The sequence below is a fragment of the Fusarium musae genome, chromosome 5 (assembly GCF_019915245.1).
Source record: "Fusarium musae strain F31 chromosome 5, whole genome shotgun sequence".
Lineage (NCBI taxonomy): Eukaryota > Fungi > Ascomycota > Sordariomycetes > Hypocreales > Nectriaceae > Fusarium > Fusarium musae.
Window position 1 is genome coordinate 2,428,107 of NC_058391.1, and position 18,358 is coordinate 2,446,464.

The 18,358-nt window shown below is 49.5% G+C and overlaps 9 protein-coding genes across 9 annotated transcripts; 4 read left to right on the top strand and 5 right to left on the bottom strand.

The window, feature by feature from the left end:
- Window positions 1-512: 512 nt before the first annotated feature.
- J7337_007152 (uncharacterized protein) lies at window positions 513-1,781 on the top strand (the record flags this gene model as incomplete). Its single annotated transcript, XM_044824807.1, has 3 exons — window positions 513-780; window positions 848-1,083; window positions 1,140-1,781. 3 exons carry the CDS (start codon window positions 513-515, stop codon window positions 1,779-1,781), a joined length of 1,146 nt encoding a protein of 381 aa, XP_044680464.1.
- A 245-nt stretch (window positions 1,782-2,026) lies between these two features.
- On the bottom strand, window positions 2,027-4,024 carry J7337_007153 (uncharacterized protein; the record flags this gene model as incomplete). The annotated part of the gene is made up of 5 exons (XM_044824808.1): window positions 2,027-2,488; window positions 2,541-3,355; window positions 3,407-3,645; window positions 3,704-3,953; window positions 4,009-4,024. The coding sequence occupies 5 exons, from the start codon at window positions 4,022-4,024 to the stop codon at window positions 2,027-2,029; spliced, it is 1,782 nt and encodes a 593-aa protein (XP_044680465.1).
- A 731-nt stretch (window positions 4,025-4,755) lies between these two features.
- Window positions 4,756-5,771, bottom strand: RBD2 (putative rhomboid protease; the record flags this gene model as incomplete). The annotated part of the gene is made up of 5 exons (XM_044824809.1): window positions 4,756-4,970; window positions 5,023-5,210; window positions 5,264-5,345; window positions 5,398-5,535; window positions 5,591-5,771. The coding sequence occupies 5 exons, from the start codon at window positions 5,769-5,771 to the stop codon at window positions 4,756-4,758; spliced, it is 804 nt and encodes a 267-aa protein (XP_044680466.1).
- A 744-nt stretch (window positions 5,772-6,515) lies between these two features.
- On the bottom strand, window positions 6,516-9,246 carry J7337_007155 (uncharacterized protein; the record flags this gene model as incomplete). Its single annotated transcript, XM_044824810.1, has 4 exons — window positions 6,516-8,003; window positions 8,056-8,177; window positions 8,228-8,870; window positions 9,133-9,246. The coding sequence occupies 4 exons, from the start codon at window positions 9,244-9,246 to the stop codon at window positions 6,516-6,518; spliced, it is 2,367 nt and encodes a 788-aa protein (XP_044680467.1).
- Window positions 9,247-11,164: 1,918 nt separating this feature from the next.
- J7337_007156 (uncharacterized protein) lies at window positions 11,165-11,594 on the top strand (the record flags this gene model as incomplete). Its single annotated transcript, XM_044824811.1, has 2 exons — window positions 11,165-11,394; window positions 11,465-11,594. 2 exons carry the CDS (start codon window positions 11,165-11,167, stop codon window positions 11,592-11,594), a joined length of 360 nt encoding a protein of 119 aa, XP_044680468.1.
- Window positions 11,595-11,726: 132 nt separating this feature from the next.
- On the bottom strand, window positions 11,727-12,459 carry J7337_007157 (uncharacterized protein; the record flags this gene model as incomplete). The annotated part of the gene is made up of 3 exons (XM_044824812.1): window positions 11,727-11,928; window positions 11,980-12,077; window positions 12,145-12,459. The coding sequence occupies 3 exons, from the start codon at window positions 12,457-12,459 to the stop codon at window positions 11,727-11,729; spliced, it is 615 nt and encodes a 204-aa protein (XP_044680469.1).
- A 1,228-nt stretch (window positions 12,460-13,687) lies between these two features.
- Window positions 13,688-15,547, top strand: J7337_007158 (uncharacterized protein; the record flags this gene model as incomplete). Its single annotated transcript, XM_044824813.1, has 3 exons — window positions 13,688-14,821; window positions 14,874-15,015; window positions 15,063-15,547. The coding sequence occupies 3 exons, from the start codon at window positions 13,688-13,690 to the stop codon at window positions 15,545-15,547; spliced, it is 1,761 nt and encodes a 586-aa protein (XP_044680470.1).
- Window positions 15,548-15,714: 167 nt separating this feature from the next.
- J7337_007159 (uncharacterized protein) lies at window positions 15,715-16,459 on the bottom strand (the record flags this gene model as incomplete). Its single annotated transcript, XM_044824814.1, has 4 exons — window positions 15,715-15,822; window positions 15,940-16,032; window positions 16,199-16,281; window positions 16,426-16,459. 4 exons carry the CDS (start codon window positions 16,457-16,459, stop codon window positions 15,715-15,717), a joined length of 318 nt encoding a protein of 105 aa, XP_044680471.1.
- An 862-nt stretch (window positions 16,460-17,321) lies between these two features.
- J7337_007160 (uncharacterized protein) lies at window positions 17,322-18,029 on the top strand (the record flags this gene model as incomplete). Its single annotated transcript, XM_044824815.1, has 3 exons — window positions 17,322-17,398; window positions 17,463-17,678; window positions 17,729-18,029. The coding sequence occupies 3 exons, from the start codon at window positions 17,322-17,324 to the stop codon at window positions 18,027-18,029; spliced, it is 594 nt and encodes a 197-aa protein (XP_044680472.1).
- Between the last annotated feature and the right edge of the window lie 329 nt (window positions 18,030-18,358).

Here is an 18,358-nt window from a genome sequence, read left to right on the forward strand (position 1 = left end):
CTGCTGTGCCTCGCAATTGGCCGTTGAACGTCTCGTCGTCTCGATAGCAGTGTTTGGTGATGCTAGCCAAGTTAGAGCCTCGGGGAACGGTAATTGTAGATCACGTGATGGGTCACTGAAATCTTGCAGCTTGTCATTGGTTAGCGCCTTTGGAGTGCTCCTCCAGAGGTCGAAATGGCCCGTGCGCCTTTACGTTGCGACGACCAGGCTGCCTGGTAGCCTCATTGATGAGCTAAGGACCTCCCTCCACACTCCACTGAAGCAACTATCAACCTCTACATACAACCATACCAGCTTCACCGATTATCTCGACGGCCGCCCGACGACAACACGATCCAATAGAGGAGAGGCCATACTCACGCATTTGGGAATCATAATTCGCAAAAATCAGCTTCGGTGCAGCAGTACGCGCCAATATATTACGGCTGCAGGCAAGCTAGCTTCAGTTACTGTGCACGTCACCCATACAATACCCAGCGATTCCACCGACCTAAAATACGAATCCCGCCATCATGAGCAACGAGACCATTTCCGACTTTCTTGCCGAGCAGCGCGATGAAGCTCCCGAGGAACTCCAGCCTCTCATTCTCGACTTTGAGAACTTCTGGGAGCGCAAGCTTTGGCACCAGCTCACTGACGCCCTCGTCGAGTTCTTCAGCCACCCTGAGAGCGCCCCTCAACGACTACCATTCTACAGAGTCTTTATTCTCAAGTTTGCCGACAAGATCAACCAGTTGAAGCTTGTGGACCTAGCATTGAAAGCAGCAACAGAGTGTGAAGGTGAGATTTAAATGCAATATGCTCCGAAGCCGGCGGGTTGCTGACCGATGGTTCTTGAACGACACAGAAGACGAGCAGCGCCTTTCTTTCCTGCAATCAGTCGCCAAGAAGGTTAATAACGAGAACTCCCAGGATGCTTATGTCTATGCTTTGGTTGCTGTCGCCCAAGCAAAGCTGGACTTGGAGGAGCTAGATGCTGCGCGAAAGGACCTGGATACGGCCGAGCGGATATTGGATTCTTTCGACTCTGTAGAGAATGTGGTCCATGCTGCTTTCTATGATGCAAATGCCATCTACTACCAGGTATGCTCTTCATCTCAGATTTTAGATATCTGGTGAACCCGCTGACCTCTCTCTAGCGTAAGATGGACTTCTCTAACTACTACCGCACTGCTCTCCTCTACCTTGCCTGCATTGACCTTAACGCAATGACACCTGAGGAGCGACACAAAAGAGCCTACCACCTCAGCATTGCTGCCCTTGTTTCAACAAGCATCTACAACTTCGGAGAGCTCCTGCTCCACCCCATCCTTGACGTCCTCGCCAAGAGCGAGCATGCTTGGATGCGTGATCTGCTATTTGCCTTTAACCGTGGAGATCTTGACGCTTATGACCAGCTTTCTGATCGCGTTGAGTCCAACAAGCTTCTTAAGAACAACGCCACGCATCTTCGACAAAAGATCTACCTTTCCGCATTGACTGAGGCTGTCTTCCGCCGTCCTCCCCACGACCGCACCCTCACCTTTGCCACTATCGCTCAGGAGACCAAGGTTCGACCCGAAGAGATCGAGCATCTCATCATGAAGGCTCTCAGCCTAGGTCTGTTGCGCGGAACTATTGACCAAGTGGACGGCGTTGCTCAAATTACCTGGGTTCAGCCCAAGGTGCTCGACATGAAGCAAATCGCCGCGATGCGCCAGCGACTGCTTGACTGGGACTCAAGCGTCAACCAACTCGGCAACTGGATCGAGTCGGCTGGCAAGGATGTGTGGGCTGCGTAGACGAGCTCTCGACAAGAGTACGGTCTAGGGAAGGTATGGCGATCAAAACGAACAAATGTACAGTATAGACGAATAGAAACTTTACTGTGGGCTGATGATGGTCTTTGCCCATGTCAAGACTATTAATTCTAAATTTTGCCTAATCTATGTGCCCTTGTTTGATACTAAAAAAAATCAGAACCACCATTATTGTGGCTTAATGCATGCTTTGCTTCCTATCTTACAGTCCGAGCCCCTGCTTTTCCTCAAGCAGTAACCTCCCCGAAGACATTGACCATGCCTACGAGCCAGGCTGGCCACCAAAGGCACCATACTACAACGGGCGTATACATGCCCCAGACGTTCCAGCCGAAGCTGGCCTCCTTCAGCAGGTCCGCAATACTGATGTCCCAGATCTGGGCCGCTGCGTACAACACTGTAGGTGGTGACACGACATTGAGGAGACCTGCTAGAGACCAGCGAAGGCCTGGGTTCTTGACCGGCTGTACAAAGCTGAGAGGGCTTGAGAGTACGCCGATGAGAAAAGCAAGAGAGAAGTTGAGAGTTGCAAGAGTAGAAAGGCACATGCCAAGAACGAGAAGAGAGAAAGACTTGGTGAGTTGGAAGTGCTGCATCGTGGGCTTGGTGACAAGCGTTAGGAGACGGGAGATCGCGAAGGGCATGATAGCCGAGATGACGGAAAATGCAGCAAAGGCGGGTGAGAGTAACTAGAGGTAATCAGTATAAGACTGGAAGAAAATGATATTGGGGAGCACTGACGCCAGCGGGAAGGTGGTTGAATATGTACAGAGGTACAGCTGCGAGACCCTGGCAGACAGCAACAACACCGAGCGGAACAAACAGATCCCGTCCGGCTTGTCTTGCTTCGACAGATGTGGTAGATGTCTTCTCCTTAGGCTTTTGCGTCGCGGGTGATTGACCGCTCTTCACCCAGAGTGAGATAGCCATGATGGTAAAGTTGGCAGCAATCAACATAGCACTGGGAAGATAAGTACCGATACTGACGAAGCGATCGGTCTGCATCAGAAGATAAAAGAAGAAACTCTGGTGCAGATGCTCAAGCAAATTATTCAGACTTCGGAACGACCCCTCAACCAGGCGTCCCATGGCCATCTCATCATGCCATCCTTCACCGTAAGGCTGAAGTGTCACGGCATCAATGTGATATGGGATGAAGCTGCTGTGAGCACCAGCTGCATATCCGAGACCTTGGTTGAGCATACCACGCAGCATGGTTTGTAAACGATCAGGGTAGGTACCCTTGTGCTCTGTCATCTTCTGAATAGAAGTGCCAATACCCATCTGGCCACCAGCAATGTTGACGATTGAGTTGATAAGATCAAGATTAGGAAGCTGACCATTAGGGCCATCGTAAATCACATGAACAGCCTTGAAGCTTTGTTCTTGGGGGTAGTCGATAGCAAGGGCACCCTGAAGAGCACCGGACTTCAGAGGCAAAGGAGCCACAAGATCAGGGTTATGAGCATCATGGTATGCGTCAACCCAAGCTTGCGTGCCTGTCTTGCTATCGGGAGGAACAACAAGAATGATGTCCTTGGACCAGAGTGACCAGCCTATGCCTGTCAGCGTTTATCCCTTGGTTTGAGTTTCAGGGGGGTACATACGTTTAAAGTAACGGACCAAAGTCAATGCCAGAGATACGCCGTTGCGGTTGAGCTGCTCTTCAACGTTCTTCCACGCAGCAACCAACACAATTGCCTCAGTGGCATCGCCACGGGGAGCTTGCAGGATTGCGTAGAGGTTCTGTCCCGAGTACTCATGGCCAGCTGAGTGGTAGGTGTAATTTTGACGCCCAACCTTTAATCCAACACCCGTGAGAATCTTGTCGAGCCTGTCGTTGATCCTGTAACCAGTTGAGGTTAGTAATTGATACATTTTCCCAAATCCATGTCAAGACGCACTCATAGTTGTTCTTGTCGACTACATCGTCAACCTCATGTCGGTAAGCGCGGAAGATGTTTTGTTCGCTTCCTCCAAAATATGTATGCACTTGACCTGGCAACAGGGCATTCTCTGATATGTATGTTCGACGCGAATATTCGTTTAATGGTAGAAGAAAGAGCCAGATTACACCGATCGCGATGCAGAGGAAGGACAAGTAAGGGGGGAGCTTTAGAATACGAGGATCGCGACGCAGCGACAGCGCTGAAGCTATAGAACAATCAGCCAATGGCCAGATCAGGGGATGAAAGAGACGACTGCATACAGAGTAGTCGCGACATCGTTTAGCCAATATCTTTGTGACTAATCAAAGAATTGGTCTCTCGATGTTTGAGTTGAGGCGAGGTTGAGGTTGAGGTTGAGGTTATCGTTGGCTTAGCCTCCCGTAGAAACAATGAGATTCAATCATTAAAGAGGGTACGTACCGTCATGACAGCTTTCCATTAAATGGAAGCTCCCCCCCCGGCTTCAGGGGTTGAATTGCGGGCCGCCTGCAGTGAATGCGGGGCAGTCTATGCGGTTACCGGGGGCTCATGTCGATCGAGAGCTACAGCATCAAACCAACAGTCGTTGAGATTATATTAGAACCAAGCTGGAAATTAAGTAGTGCTTCAATAACAATGTTCAGGCATTGGTTATCTCCTATTGCAGGCATATGGTATCATAATGGAATCAAGAAACCACTGCAACAGTAGACACATCATAAAGTAATGACAACGGATGCACCATCATGACAACTGAAGCAATCTTCGTCCTCTATCTTTATTATTGCTCCATCCATTATAATAATACCTGAGATAGTTCAGAGCAGAAAGGGTCATGACCAGCTAGATGAACCCGCTCAGACGTCCATTCATTCCTTTGCTTTTAATCGCTACGCCAATCCCTGACGCAAGAGACTCCACGAAAGATGAAATACCCTTTTTATAGTACAATTCAAAAAATAGCGTGCAACGAGCACTTCCGTACCATTACAGTTACACAAAATTACACGCGCACCATGTACGCTCATTCAAGGTCCGAGACGCTGGGTTGTGCCAACTAGCTCCGTCGCTGCGCTGCCACTGGGACCAGGGCGGTTGGTCGTGGGCAACACACCAAATCGGCCATATGTTGTCTTGTCGATGCTGACATAGTGAGGGAGGATCTTGAGGAGGTTGAGTCGATTCTCGACCCATCGAAGACCCCATTCAGGGGGGGCGAGCAGCTTAGCATACCCGAAGCCAGCTATTCTAGCTATTAGTTTCCTTTCGATCACGACAGTGACTGTAAGACTTACCAACGTATCCAATTGCAATTCCACATAGGTGGCCAAGAAGACTAGTACCAGGTACCAATGCCCTCACAACCATACACATGATTAAGGGGGTAGTCCACGTTGGAATATGGACAGTACCGACGACGAAATGAGGGTTGGTTTTGTAGGTTTGAATAGACTCCATCGCCAGTAGAGTAAATACCCACATGCTAGAACAAATGTTAGCCCAAGTTCCTGCCTAACAATTTCCTCGTCGCCGTACCTCGCTCCCAGAACGCCATGGTTTACGTGGAACACATATCGCTCGATCAAAACGTACATGACAGCCGGTATCGATGTCAAGGCTAGATAAAGCGGGTCAGCTCATAATCCTTCAACACATCTGAGGTTTCTTACGTCCAAAGAACAGAGCAAGGGATGTTAAGGTGCCATGTTCGTTCTCGAAACGCTCCATTAAAGGAGTAAGCGCCGTGAGGTTAAGGACAGCATGGATAATGTTAAGATGTATTAACGGGAATGTCGATAATCGATATGCTATGAGCAAGTCTAGTTAGCAAATGCGCAAAGATTCAATGTCGCTTGGTAGTACCATTTGTAATGCTAATCTCTTCAGGGATGAGGGCGCCCCATTCTCGCAAGTTCCATACTGATTGTAGGGATGCGATTGCGAGAGCAACAATAGCGACGATTATGAGTCGTGTGAAGAGCGGCAGCCGTGTTAGATATGATCGGGCTCGTAAAGCATTGAAGTTCTGGAGACGGGGTCGCATGTCTAATAGATTCGAGCTACTCGGAGCAGCCGGATGATCACCGCTTTAAAGGAATGAAAGGACCGACGACACGAGCAGATAATAAGATAAGAAGCAAGAGAACTAATACGAGTTTCTTGACAATAAGAAAAAACCGGTTGAGATCGCAACTCACTTCCACGCCCTAAGAAACAGTCGCAGGACAATGGCAAGTCAAACTGGACAACGGACCCTTGACCCATAGGTCGAGGTGTGGCTGTTGCCTGGGCACGTGATCAGTGCACGGCCACCTACAGCTGATAGGTACCTTTATGAAAGCTGAGTGACGTTCTTGTTTTTAGGACGTAGGCATCACGCAAAGTTCAAAATGCTCAAGGTGCTACAGGTACTTGACAGGTAGGTAGCATCGAAAACGGGAGCCTGAAGAGACGTTCACAGCATTACTCGAGCCTCGTATTTGAACAGGCTGGGACGATAGATCGATACCAGACATCACCATGGCACATCGTGAATTTAGAGCAGATAGATCACTTATAAACAACAGGTATTTGAACAATTAGAATTTTGTTACAACTAATAAAAGCATGGCTATTCCTTTGCTACAAATATGTAAAAGACATGGGCGCTCAACATTTTAGACATATACCGTCCGTTGAAAAGCCCCTCTACTGTCTGCCCTCGAAACCCAATCGAGAACATCAGGATGTACGCCGTATGTGACCCAAAATATCAATTTGCTCTTCTTTACTTTACTTCATTCCTTCTTTAGTTCTTGGTGGCCTTGGCCATGGTGTTCAGGGCGGAACCGTTCTTGAACCACTCGATCTGGGCCTCGTTGAAGGTGTGGGACAGAGGGATCTCGAAAGATGGGCTGCCGTCGGCGGGGTGGACAACAAGGGGAAGGGGCTTGCCAACAGCGAGCTGAGTGCAGAGGACATCGACCTTGTCATCAGGTCGGATCTTGTCGTAGTCGGCAGGGTCGGTGAAGGTAAGAGGAAGCATACCCTGCTTCTTCAGGTTGGTCTCGTGGATACGGGCGAAAGATCGGGTAATGATGGCAAGACCGCCAAGGTGACGGGGCTCAAGAGCGGCGTGCTCTCGGGAAGAACCCTCACCGTAGTTCCAGTCACCAACGACAACCCACTTGATACCCTTGGCCTTGTAGTCACGGGCGACAGCAGGGACGGCACCCCACTCACCAGTGGTGACGTTCTTGATCTTGTTGGCCTCACCGTTGGCCTCGTTGATGGCACCAATCAACATGTTGTTGGAGATGTTGTCAAGGTGACCACGGTACTTCAACCAAGGACCCGCCATGGAGATGTGGTCAGTGGTGGTCTTGCCCTTGGCCTTGATGAGGATAGGGATATCCTTGGCATCCTTGCCATCCCAAGGCTGGAAAGGAGTCAGGATCTGGAGACGGTCGGAGGTAGGGGCGACATCGACAGTGACGCTGGCACGGTCACTGGGAGGAGCCTGGTAGGTGTCCTGACCGGGGTCGTAGCCCTTGCTGGGAAGACCATCGCCGGTGGGAGGAGCAAGCTTGAACTCCTTGCCGTCCTTGTCCTTCAGGGTATCGGTGAGAGGGTTGAAGTGGAGGGAGCCGGCAATGGTCATGGCAACGACCAGATCGGGAGAGGCCACGAAAGAGTGTGTGGCGGGGTTGCCGTCGTTTCGGCCAGTGAAGTTACGGTTGTAAGAAGAGATGATAGAGTTGGCCTCGCCCTTCTTGACGTCGCGTCGGTCCCATTGACCAATGCAAGGGCCGCAGGCGTTGGCAAGGACGATACCGCCGAACTCCTCAAAGGTCTGGAGCTGACCATCACGCTCGATGGTGGCGCGAATCTGCTCGGAACCGGGGGTGACAGTGAAAGCAGACTTGGCCTTGATGCCGTGGTTGAGGGCATCACGGGCAATGGAAGCAGCACGGGTCATGTCCTCGTAAGAGGAGTTGGTGCAAGATCCGATAAGACCGACCTTGAGCTCCTCGGGCCAGCCGTTCTCCTTGACAGCCTGGCTGAACTTGGAGATGGGGGTACCCAGATCAGGAGTGAAGGGACCGTTGATGTGAGGCTCGAGCTCAGAGAGGTTGATCTCGATGAGCTGATCGTACTCAGCACCCTCGTCAGGCTTGAGGCCGTGAGCGTACTGGCGGGCGAAGTCACCGATCTCCTTTCGCTTGGTGGCGGCGAGGTAGTCGTACATGCGGTCGTTGAAGGGGAAGACGGAGGTGGTGGCACCGATTTCAGCACCCTGGAGAATATCAGCCAACAATCCTATTGATGGAAGAACAAGAGTCACTTACCATGTTGCAAATGGTGGCCATACCGGTACAAGAGATAGCGTCGGTACCAGGACCGTGGTACTCAACGATAGCACCAGTACCACCCTTGACAGTGAGGATATCGGCAACCTTCAGGATAATATCTGAAGATGGGTCAGCAAAGTCAAGAAGAAAAGCGAGAGGTCACCCTTACCCTTAGGAGCAGTCCAGCCGTTAAGCTGGCCAGTGAGCTTGACACCAATGACGTTGGGGGCCTTGAGCTCCCAGGGGAGATCAGCCATGACATCGACAGCATCGGCACCACCGACACCAATGGTAGCCATACCGAGACCACCACCATTGACAGTGTGAGAATCAGTACCGATAAGAAGACCACCAGGGAAGCAGTAGTTCTCGAGGAGAATCTGGTGAATGATACCAGAGCCGGGCTTCCAGAAACCGATATCGTACTTGGCACAGGCAGTAGAAAGGAAATTGTAGACCTCCTTGTTGATGTCAATAGCGCGGGCAAGATCCTTGGCACCACCGACTTGGGCCTCGATCAAGTGATCACAGTGGACAGTAGTGGGGTTGGCAACCTTGTCCATACCAGCGGACATGAACTGAAGGATAGCCATCTGAGCGGTGGCATCCTGGCAGGCAACACGGTCAGGTCGCAGCTTGAGGTAGCTCTTGCCACGCTGGATGTCTTGGCCATGAGGGTCGTCCAAGTGAGAGTAGAGAATCTTCTCAGCGTAGGCCAGAGGTCGGTTCAGACGAGCACGAACGATGTCGAGGTTCTCGGACATCTTCTTGTAGTTGATGTAGTTACCCTCCTCCCAGTTGTTCTGTCGGACCTGTCCAGCGAGGCATATTAGCACAATTGTTCCCGGATCTCATGTCTTGCATCTTCCCAAGTCCATAACCCGGGCTTCATATTCTCTGGTTGCCATTGAGCTGTAAGTCGCGCAGTTCAGGTCTCGGCATTGCCGGTAGATTGGCAGCCGAACTGGCCCATGCGCCATGACGTTTGGCGCCTGGCTGGTAGTGCAAAGAGGAAGTGATAAAGTTTCGTATCGTGGAATCAAGAGACAGCAATACAATTGGTTTGAGGCTTACCTTCTTGTCCAGAGGGCTATCTGAGACTGTGGCCATGCGGCGGAAGCCAGAGGCAGCGCCAGCAAGGGCGCGGCTCCGGGACATGTTGCCCAGAACCTGGCGTGTAGCAAGCATTGCGACTATGGTGCTGTGAGGGGACTGTCGTTAGCAAAGAGTGGTCAACGACGACGGTTGGGTTTTATAATTGACTTACGACCCAATATCGGTCGATGAGTGACTCGATGTATGCTTGAAGGGTGATTGCGAATGTTCAACTGAAGAAGTTGAAGCTTTTCGGGTGGGTTGAAGGAAGAAGGTGGGGGAATGTGCTGCCGAGCAGGTAAGGATTTTATGCTCTTCAGCTGGTCATGTGTTTATCTGGGTTAATGCAGCAATTGGGTTTTATAATTTAGCTCAAGCAACAAACGGACGTAAAGTTTATGTATTTTTCTTGTTTTTGGAATTTAAATTGGTATCAAAGTGTTGTAGACGTTTCAAGAACATCATCTCGTTGTATTACAGTCTTGGTTTATATATTGTTTTATGTCAACATCATTCTCATCTCATACACAGTAATATTCATCTTCTCCCACAGAAGCCACGATTTGATTCTCTTTTTTTCCCTCTGGTTGCGAGGCAGTTGCTGTTACCTCGGTCTTGCGGGCACCCGTTACGGCGTGAGCCCCGGACCATGATGTAATTTCCGCATCGTGGGCCCCGAAACGGTCTAGGCGTCCATCATGCCCCGGAACCTCACAATCAATGACAAAAGATGCTCTCTGGTTGGCCAAAACTCTGACTCGCTTCCCAGGGTTTAATCGCTACAGTTCCTCGGGCCAGCGGCTTTACCTTCGGTCGCCGCTAAACGGACATATCCCTTCGCACATGCGATCCTCCGAGGTCATGATGCTCGGTCACCGATCTTTTTGGGCTTCAAAACACTGGTTTTTCGGAATTCATTTTTCATCTGCGAGCGGTTGAGGGAATTTGGGGTAGCCCTTGAACGAGGGGGAATGTGAAGCTTTTCACCAAACCCCAACCCCCTATGCCCTTGTATGCACACCCCAGTTGTGGTTCTGCCAAAGGTCATGCCGGAGACCGCCCAGTTCATGTGTATTATCCAATAATAACTGAGGCGATTATAATCTTGATATCCGTTCTTGGAGCCGATTGCAGGCTCTTGTCCACCTCTAATAAGCCGCATCATGAACTCCCTGTATCGTAACCCACAATCCTGATGGAACACTGCGAGCCGATCAATACTGTCGCATATTCTAGTACGGCGCAGACGGCTATGCAAACGCCCATCTGACCGTGCAAGCGTCCTTCTTCTCGTCCTTTCGAGCTTGAAGTCTAACTTGCTCTTTGCCGATCGTTGATCCCGGAGCCGGCGACCCCAGACCCGCTATCCGCCGGGTATCACCAAGCCCGGTCAATTCCCATCTGATGGCTGAACCTGGGCATGTGACAGCATGTCTCAAGTTTTATGGGAGGTTCAAGGCCGATGATTTTAATGAGATTCCTATACAAGCATAATAGACCATTAGAAGGAAACAAAAGATCAGAGCACGGAGGGCTCTACAAGATAGCCTTGAGCTGGTCACCGTTCCGTTCTACAATCCTTTTTACAATGATGCTCCTTCGTTAGCCTACTGCTTAGGTGCTCAGTTGTTGTCACAATGACATTTGGGGCCTTTTATCATGTAGACTTTCCTATTTTACCTTGTTCAATTTTATTGTTTAGTCGTTTTGTCTTTCGTTACTTCCCTTCTATTTCTACTCATAGTCTCTCGAATTTGATTTCTAAGTCGCACAATGCCTTGCTTTGTCTCTGACTCGAAATGGTCCTGATATCGTGCCGTCTTCAGATTTAACCTGTGGCTGTAGTGCCCCGCATCCGTCTTATCAGCTTATCGGGTCAGCCCCACCAGAACTTTTTTCGAAAATCGCCAACCTCAACGACCGCCTAGGTAGCTTGAAGTATTGAAGTTACCAATATCACAATCTGGAATAGCATACTCCAAGAACCGCATTCGTCCAAGTCACCGCGAAGATGGGTGTCACAAACAAGAAAACAATCACCAAGACAAGGCGCAAGACTCGAGACGTCGACCAGGTCAAAGCCGACCTCATGTCACCCAAGCATTTGAAGCAATTCATGGAGACGAAGGCTGCTGAGGATCTTCCCGGCCTTGGGCGTCACTATTGCGTTGAGTGCTCCAAATGGTTTGATACGGATGCTACTCTGGTATCGCATCAAAAGGGAAAGCCTCATAAGAGAAGGTATGTCACAAAGTGACTCGCAATGGATATCCATTTGTCTACTCTGGCATGTGTACTAACTCTCCGCTAGAGTCAAGCAGATCGCCGAAGGGCCATACACTCAACAGGAGGCTGAAGCTGCCGTCGGCTTGCGAACAGACAACGGCGACCGAAAGCGCACATTTGCCGACCAAGATAATGATGTTGCCATGGACGCCTAAATCTTGTCCGATAAAATTCTTCATAGCACGCTAAAAGGGGGATACAAAATCCTAGGGCGCATCGGAGCTGGGCTTGATTTTTGACATTGCAAACGGCGTTTTGAGATATTTCTGTCGATATCCCGATTAAATTCACCTAACACCACGACCACGCGCTCTGGCCAGTCCACTAGGCCGGGTACGTCCAACACCGCGAGTCGACCTTCCCCGAGACGACGTTCCTCGACCAGGAGCAGCAGGAAGACGTGATTGTCTTTTTGGAGGCTCTGGTGTGGTGAATTTGGAAGACTTGGTGGTAGTGGGAGGATTCTCAACAAAGGACGTGTCGGTGGTCCTAGAGGCTAGTTAGAAGGGCCAACAAAGGGTGTTTACGGAGAAGATTTACATGAATGTCATTTCTGCCTCAGCCTCTGATTTTGATGGGGTCACGGCGGGTTGTTCTGGTTGAGTCCGGTCTCTGCGGAAAGATTCCGGGACAGGTCCCTGCGAGAATAAGCTTTAGAATAACAAAACCGTACATATCCAACACGGATAAATTCGATAGACATACCTCTGGGAAATCAACACAAAAGGCATTCATGTTCAGGCCATAAAGGAAGCTCGCAAACGATTCACTGAATCTCGCTAAACTCTCGTGCATAAGCTGAAAGTGCATCATATTCGCTTCGAGGTCGGCCATGGCATCGGAAAGTTCAGCAAAGGCCGGCTCAAACGCATTCAGCGGAAATGGTGCATCGTGTTCTCCAGCACCTCGCGCGGACTCGCGAAAGGATGATCGGGATGAAGGTCGCAGCGGGGTGGTAGGTCGTGATGTTCGGGAACGAGAATTTGAGCGTTTGCTGGGGTCCAGAGGTGTAGTCGACATTTTGGCAGCTTTTGCTCTGTTTCGCTTTCGCTGTTATGTTTTTGTGTACTGTTTCGTGTATTCGTGGCTCGGCGTATGGGTAATGTAATTCGCGTAATTGATATCGCGACCTGAAGTTGGATTGCACGAAAGTCAACAAACATTGGATGGAAGTCTGTTGTGGCGCCCCCGCAATTCGTTTCGAGATGTGGCCCCCCAGTCCTATGGCTTTCCCCACGACGCTTCTATTACCCAGATAGCATTATATGTACTTTATACATCATGCCCGATTTTGATGTCAGTTGGTCTCGAGCCTTACTTACTTTTGCTATTTTGTTATTTCAACATTGCATTTTCCAAAACTCGTCATACCTCAAGCATGATGGGCATTGCGGTTTCCAATTTCTCTCCTATCCACCTTTGAGAGATGTCGCGTGAGCAGTCTCCTGGTAACTAAGGGGCAAACGATACGAAGACATACGATATGGTACGGATACCGAATTAAGGAAAGCTCGTTGTATACAGACTTTGTTAAAGAACACTGCCATGCCATGGCCATTCTTATTTTACATCGACTGCGAGTCATGGGGCCCCTTGACCATGGGATATCGCAGGATTCTTTGTCTTGTACAGAGTACTGACCATAGCTTGGTAGCTCTGTAGGGAAGAGCACAGCCACACTCACATCACGCTCACACTCGACGGACTTTGTTGTCAATTTCAATTATTTTCAGATGTCTTGCTATTTTCTCTCCTGGACATGGTCTTGATGTTGTTTCGCCTTTTGTTCGAGACATCTTGATTGGGCTTCTTGAGGTGCGTGGCAGGGCAGCGTCAACATCAATAGCAGGCCTCCAACCGTTGTTTCCGAGTACTCCGAACACTAACAAATGCCCTACGTCAATAAGTAATTGATCCTATCCACTCCTCATCCGCGGAAACCGGAGTCCTGCAAGCTCCGAACACACCTTGAGCATCAACAGGTTATTCTGTTTTATTACGCTCGTACCATCCTATAGAAAATCCGGACGATTCATAAAAATCATCAACCCTGGAGGCCTGTCAGTGGATTGTTCATACCTGCAAAGCAGCTTTGAGGATCTGTGGAGCCAATACCACGCCAAGAAAGAGTGTCCCGCATTCTAAAAATCCCCATAAACGACGACATTGATTAACCTACCACCATTAGTTTTTGCGGCGTATGTGTACGCGTTTGCAAATCTGACATATCCTTCTCAACCCTTTACCCATGAGGACTCACCTGGGACGGAACCTATGCTCGTATAGCCCTCTTAGATACTCGTCTCAGCCACTTTCGCGCCACCTCCAGCTACGGTCATCTGTCCTTTCTTCCAGCTTACTGAGACAACCCCTTACAACCTCACGAGGAACCCCTGCATATACTAGGAGCATCGCCTTTGCGAGATATCTCACAGGCTCGAGGAACCTCACTCACTCAATTGCCATCAAACGGACATTACACAGCAAAGCCGGCTCAGATCCAAGTAGCAGACTTCCTCTCGAGGCCAACTCGCTTTACTCAGTTGTTGTAGCTTTAGCAGTCATTACGGCTGTTGTTGCTATATCAGCTTGGCCTGCAGGAAGCCCCAGCAAACAGCCCCCACCAGAAGAGTTCGAGGAAGATTTCGAGATCATGTCTTTCCAATTACCCCCTGGGCGCCCAGGGAACCTGACTCCCGAGCAAGAGGAGAAGCTTCGCAAGCTATGGACTGCTGTTTTCCAACTCACTGGCGTGGCCGATGAGGAGAGCTCTGGTGCCAACCTCTTGCCCCAGAAAGAGGAGGCGAGTCCCGCAGAGGCCGATCCTAAGAAGAAGCGAGGATTCGGCATGTTCAAGAAAGGCAAATCCGGTACTTCGACACCAACTGAAGCTTCCGCTGAAGAGGACAAGTACAATGAAACTAAACAATTCCACGAGACTTTGGCCAACGAGTCCCCTGAAACAATTCGACACACGATATGGTCCATGGTGAAGCATGATCACCCTGATGCCCTCGTTCTGAGGTTTCTCAGAGCACGGAAGTGGGATGTCGAGAAGGCTCTCGTCATGCTGGTGTCCACTATGCATTGGAGGCATAACGACATGAAGGTAGACTCTGAAATTATGAAGAACGGAGATGCCTTTGCGGTTGAGGATGAGAAGACCGACTCTCCTACCAAGCAAGTTAGCGCCGACATGATGAAGCAACTCCGAATGGGAAAGAGTTTCCTGCACGGCACTGATAAGCAAGGCCGACCTATCTGTGTCGTCCGGGTTCGCCTGCACAAGGCTGGGCAAGAGTGCGAAGAAAGTCTGGAAAAGTACACAGTCTACATTATTGAGACAGCGCGCATGACCCTCCAACCCCCTGTTGATACAGCTGTAAGTGCCCGTGATCTAGAAATCATAGCACAACACTGACAGGCAAACGCAGTGCATTGTTTTCGACATGACTGGCTTCTCTATGGCCAACATGGACTACACTCCTGTCAAGTTCATGATCAAGTGTTTCGAGGCCAACTATCCCGAGTCTCTAGGTGCTGTCCTGGTGCACAAAGCTCCCTGGCTTTTCCAAGGTATGTTGCTCTTTTGAAAGTGAAGATAAATACTGACTCGTAACAAGGTATCTGGAAGGTCATCCGTGGCTGGCTTGACCCTGTGGTGGCAGCCAAGGTTCACTTCACTAACAACCGGGCTGAACTCGAAGAGTTCATCGCTCCAGACCATCTGATCAAGGAGCTTGAAGGTGATGAGAACTGGGAGTACAAGTACATCGAGCCTCTTGCTGGCGAAAATGACAAGATGAAGGATATGCAAACCCGGGATCGTCTTTTGACTGGCCGTGAAGAGTTGGTAAAGAAATTCGAGCATACAACCAGAGAATGGATCCGACATCCTGATGGCGAGCAGGGCAAACAACTCAAGGCCGAGCGAGAGAAGATCGCCAAACTTCTCAGGGAGGATTACTGGAATCTTGACCCATATATCCGAGCACGAACACTCTACGACAGACAAGGTGCGATACAGAATGATGGCAAGACTGACTGGTACTCGCTCAAGCCACCGGCTGCTGCGGGAGCCAGCACTTCTGCTGATGATCTAGACTAGACGAGACGTGTGAAGGACAAAAGGGACATGGATTGTAGATAATCAGGTTGATTTGGTGGGGCAGGATGGTACCTGGTAACTGGACAATAATACTAGAAGGGCTCTTCATGAACCAGTCCCCTAATTTCCCAATCCAACACTGTTGCATATGCGTATCCCGAAGCTCCCTAGATCTTGGCCTTGAGCTCCTCACAGTAAGCCTTGAGCTGTTCCATATCTGCGGGCTTTGTGGGCCACTTAACGCCGAGGCCCTCGGTCTCGTTGGGCTTAGGGATCTGAATACTTGTTAACTGTAGCTCAACGATAATTTAGGCTTTGACTTGTTACCATGTGGAAGTGGACCTAGGACTACATTAGTTTCTGACACCGTAGATTTGTTTTTATAGACTTACATGATCAACTTCTTGGTGAGCAATGCGGCCATTGTTCTGCAGGATGTTGTAATCAGTGGCACCAGTCGCGTTGACAATCTTCTTGACAACAGGCTTTGGACACAATTAGACTTGAGAATTCATCATTAACGCCCCAGTACTTGCCAGAATCTCGGTGAGGTGGTCGTCGGGAATATCGGCCAGCTTAGCACCGTGGTGCTTGGGAATGACAAGCTGTATCTTGTCAGTGGGTTCATGATGTGAGCTGTTGAGAACATACAGCGTGGCCCTTGCTGAGAGGACCAATATCAAGGAAAGCGAGAGTCTTGTCGCTCTCAAATAGCTTGAAAGAGGGAATATCGCCTGATGAAGGATCAGGTCAGTTTACACGAGGACCAGGAGTTAGACAAAAGAGCTGATAAACACCCTCAACATACTCTCCCCTCGGCAACCCCCAGCATACTCTCAACTCATTCATTCAACCACAATGCTTCTCCCTTCTCTTACCCTTGATGATGCGACAGAAGATGCAGGAGGACATTTTGGCGTTCAATTATTTGGTTGTTGGAGAAAGTAAATAGAAAAAAGAATCAGAAAACAAGGTGCAGTTCAATTGTCAATTGAAGGATCAGATTACATGAGGTAACACTGAGAGAGGTGCAGCATGGAGCTACCTATTCTATGAGGGGCAGCTGGTGTGAGCTTTGATTGGCTGTTGCGCTTGGATTGAGGGTATATAAGTCTAAAAAACACGACTTTCTTTCGGAGTGGGACCTCCCATCGAACTCACCTCTTGCCTTTTACCAGATGTGACCGTGGGATTGGCCCAACAGACTCCATTCACCTAATCTTTGGAAACCATTCGTCTAGGGACTCTAGATTCGAATTTTGATTTTTTGTTCCATTTTTATCCAAAAACACTCAGGAGCGTCATGTATTGGTCGGTCTTTTGTTTTTGGTATTTTTTAAGACCATTGAAGTCCTTTTTTGGGCGTTTTAACAGCTTTCATGCCCATGTTTCTAGAAGTGAGGCTTCTTTCTGCGCCTTGAACTTTACGTCATCTCCATCTCGGCGGGGTCGCCTCAGCCCCTCCAAGCACAATAGGGTACCGAACTTAACTGCCCGTGCTTCCCAAGGCATAACCGTACCAAGCAACCCATGATCCATCACTCTTCGCCCACTTTCAGGCGCCCTGTTCCTACCTTGTAGCACTTTTTGCCAAGATTTGCTGTTCCAGTCAGTTAGTACCTGTACGAGTCACGAGCTTGACCCTTCGAAGCATATATACTCCAACTTTAACGCCACTGGCTTAGTACTAACATAGTACGATCGACACCTTCAAGTTTGCGACGAACCTGCAGATTCCAAGCCATATACAGTCATCGCATTTACTCGAAACGAAATGCCTGAATACATCAATACGCCTCTCTTTGGCGGCGCAATCACTTGCGACCTACCCGCCAAGTTCGCCGACGTCAGGTTCGTCCTCATTGCTCCTTGCGCCTAACTACACCACTTCCCGTGCTGACTCTTTGCGCTGCAGCAAGTTGCGACAAGTTCCCGATAACCAAGAAGTCTGGATCGATCAGGATGGCTTCACCAGCATCATCTTCGACATCACAGAGCGTGTTGGAGGCTCTGGTTCAGGCCCTGAGGTGGATGGTCGTGCCATGACAACTCATCTCGAAGATATGGTTGGTTCGGATATCGATACCGTCAAGATCTGGAACACTGCCGAGACCGAGTTCTCGAATCTTGAGTATGTTGTCTCAGATGCCTTCTGAAAGTGGCAGTTACTGATATCTGTAGACCTGGTACTCCCGCATACACTCTTATTTCCACGCAGACTCCTCGTGTGAACCAGTCCCGCGACTCAACATCTGCACCCGATTTCACAGCCATCATCCTAACTCTTCTGCGGCTCGAGAAGGCCAAGACTGATATTCTCATCACAATCAATGTCCCACACATCAAGGGAGAGTACGACGAGGCTGATGTTGATCTTGAACTAGGGCGTCAGGGTAAGCTCATTGGCGCTGCCGTTGAGTATTCTGCTACTATCTGGTCGACATTTAAGATCAAGGACTGGGGTCTCTTTGGTGAAGCTTAAGGTAGTTGAAGTTTGTTAAAAGCGAATGGACAACATATCTAGATTCCGGGGGGGATGCAGCAGGAAAGAGCTAGGATATCATGAGATGACTACCACGACTTATGACCCGTTTTCTTTGTTGATGGATGATACGCAATTACGGACATGACAAGTGTGATTCCCTAGCATGAGGGAATATGCAGGCTTACAAGTTGCTTTCAGATTAACATGATAACATGTCATGATAGAAGGCCATGTTGATGAACATTCAGACATATGTAGCTTGTGAAACTCTGCAATTTTAAGAGACTGCGGGCTGATAAGAGCCAACTCGAACTTTGTCTGCATTC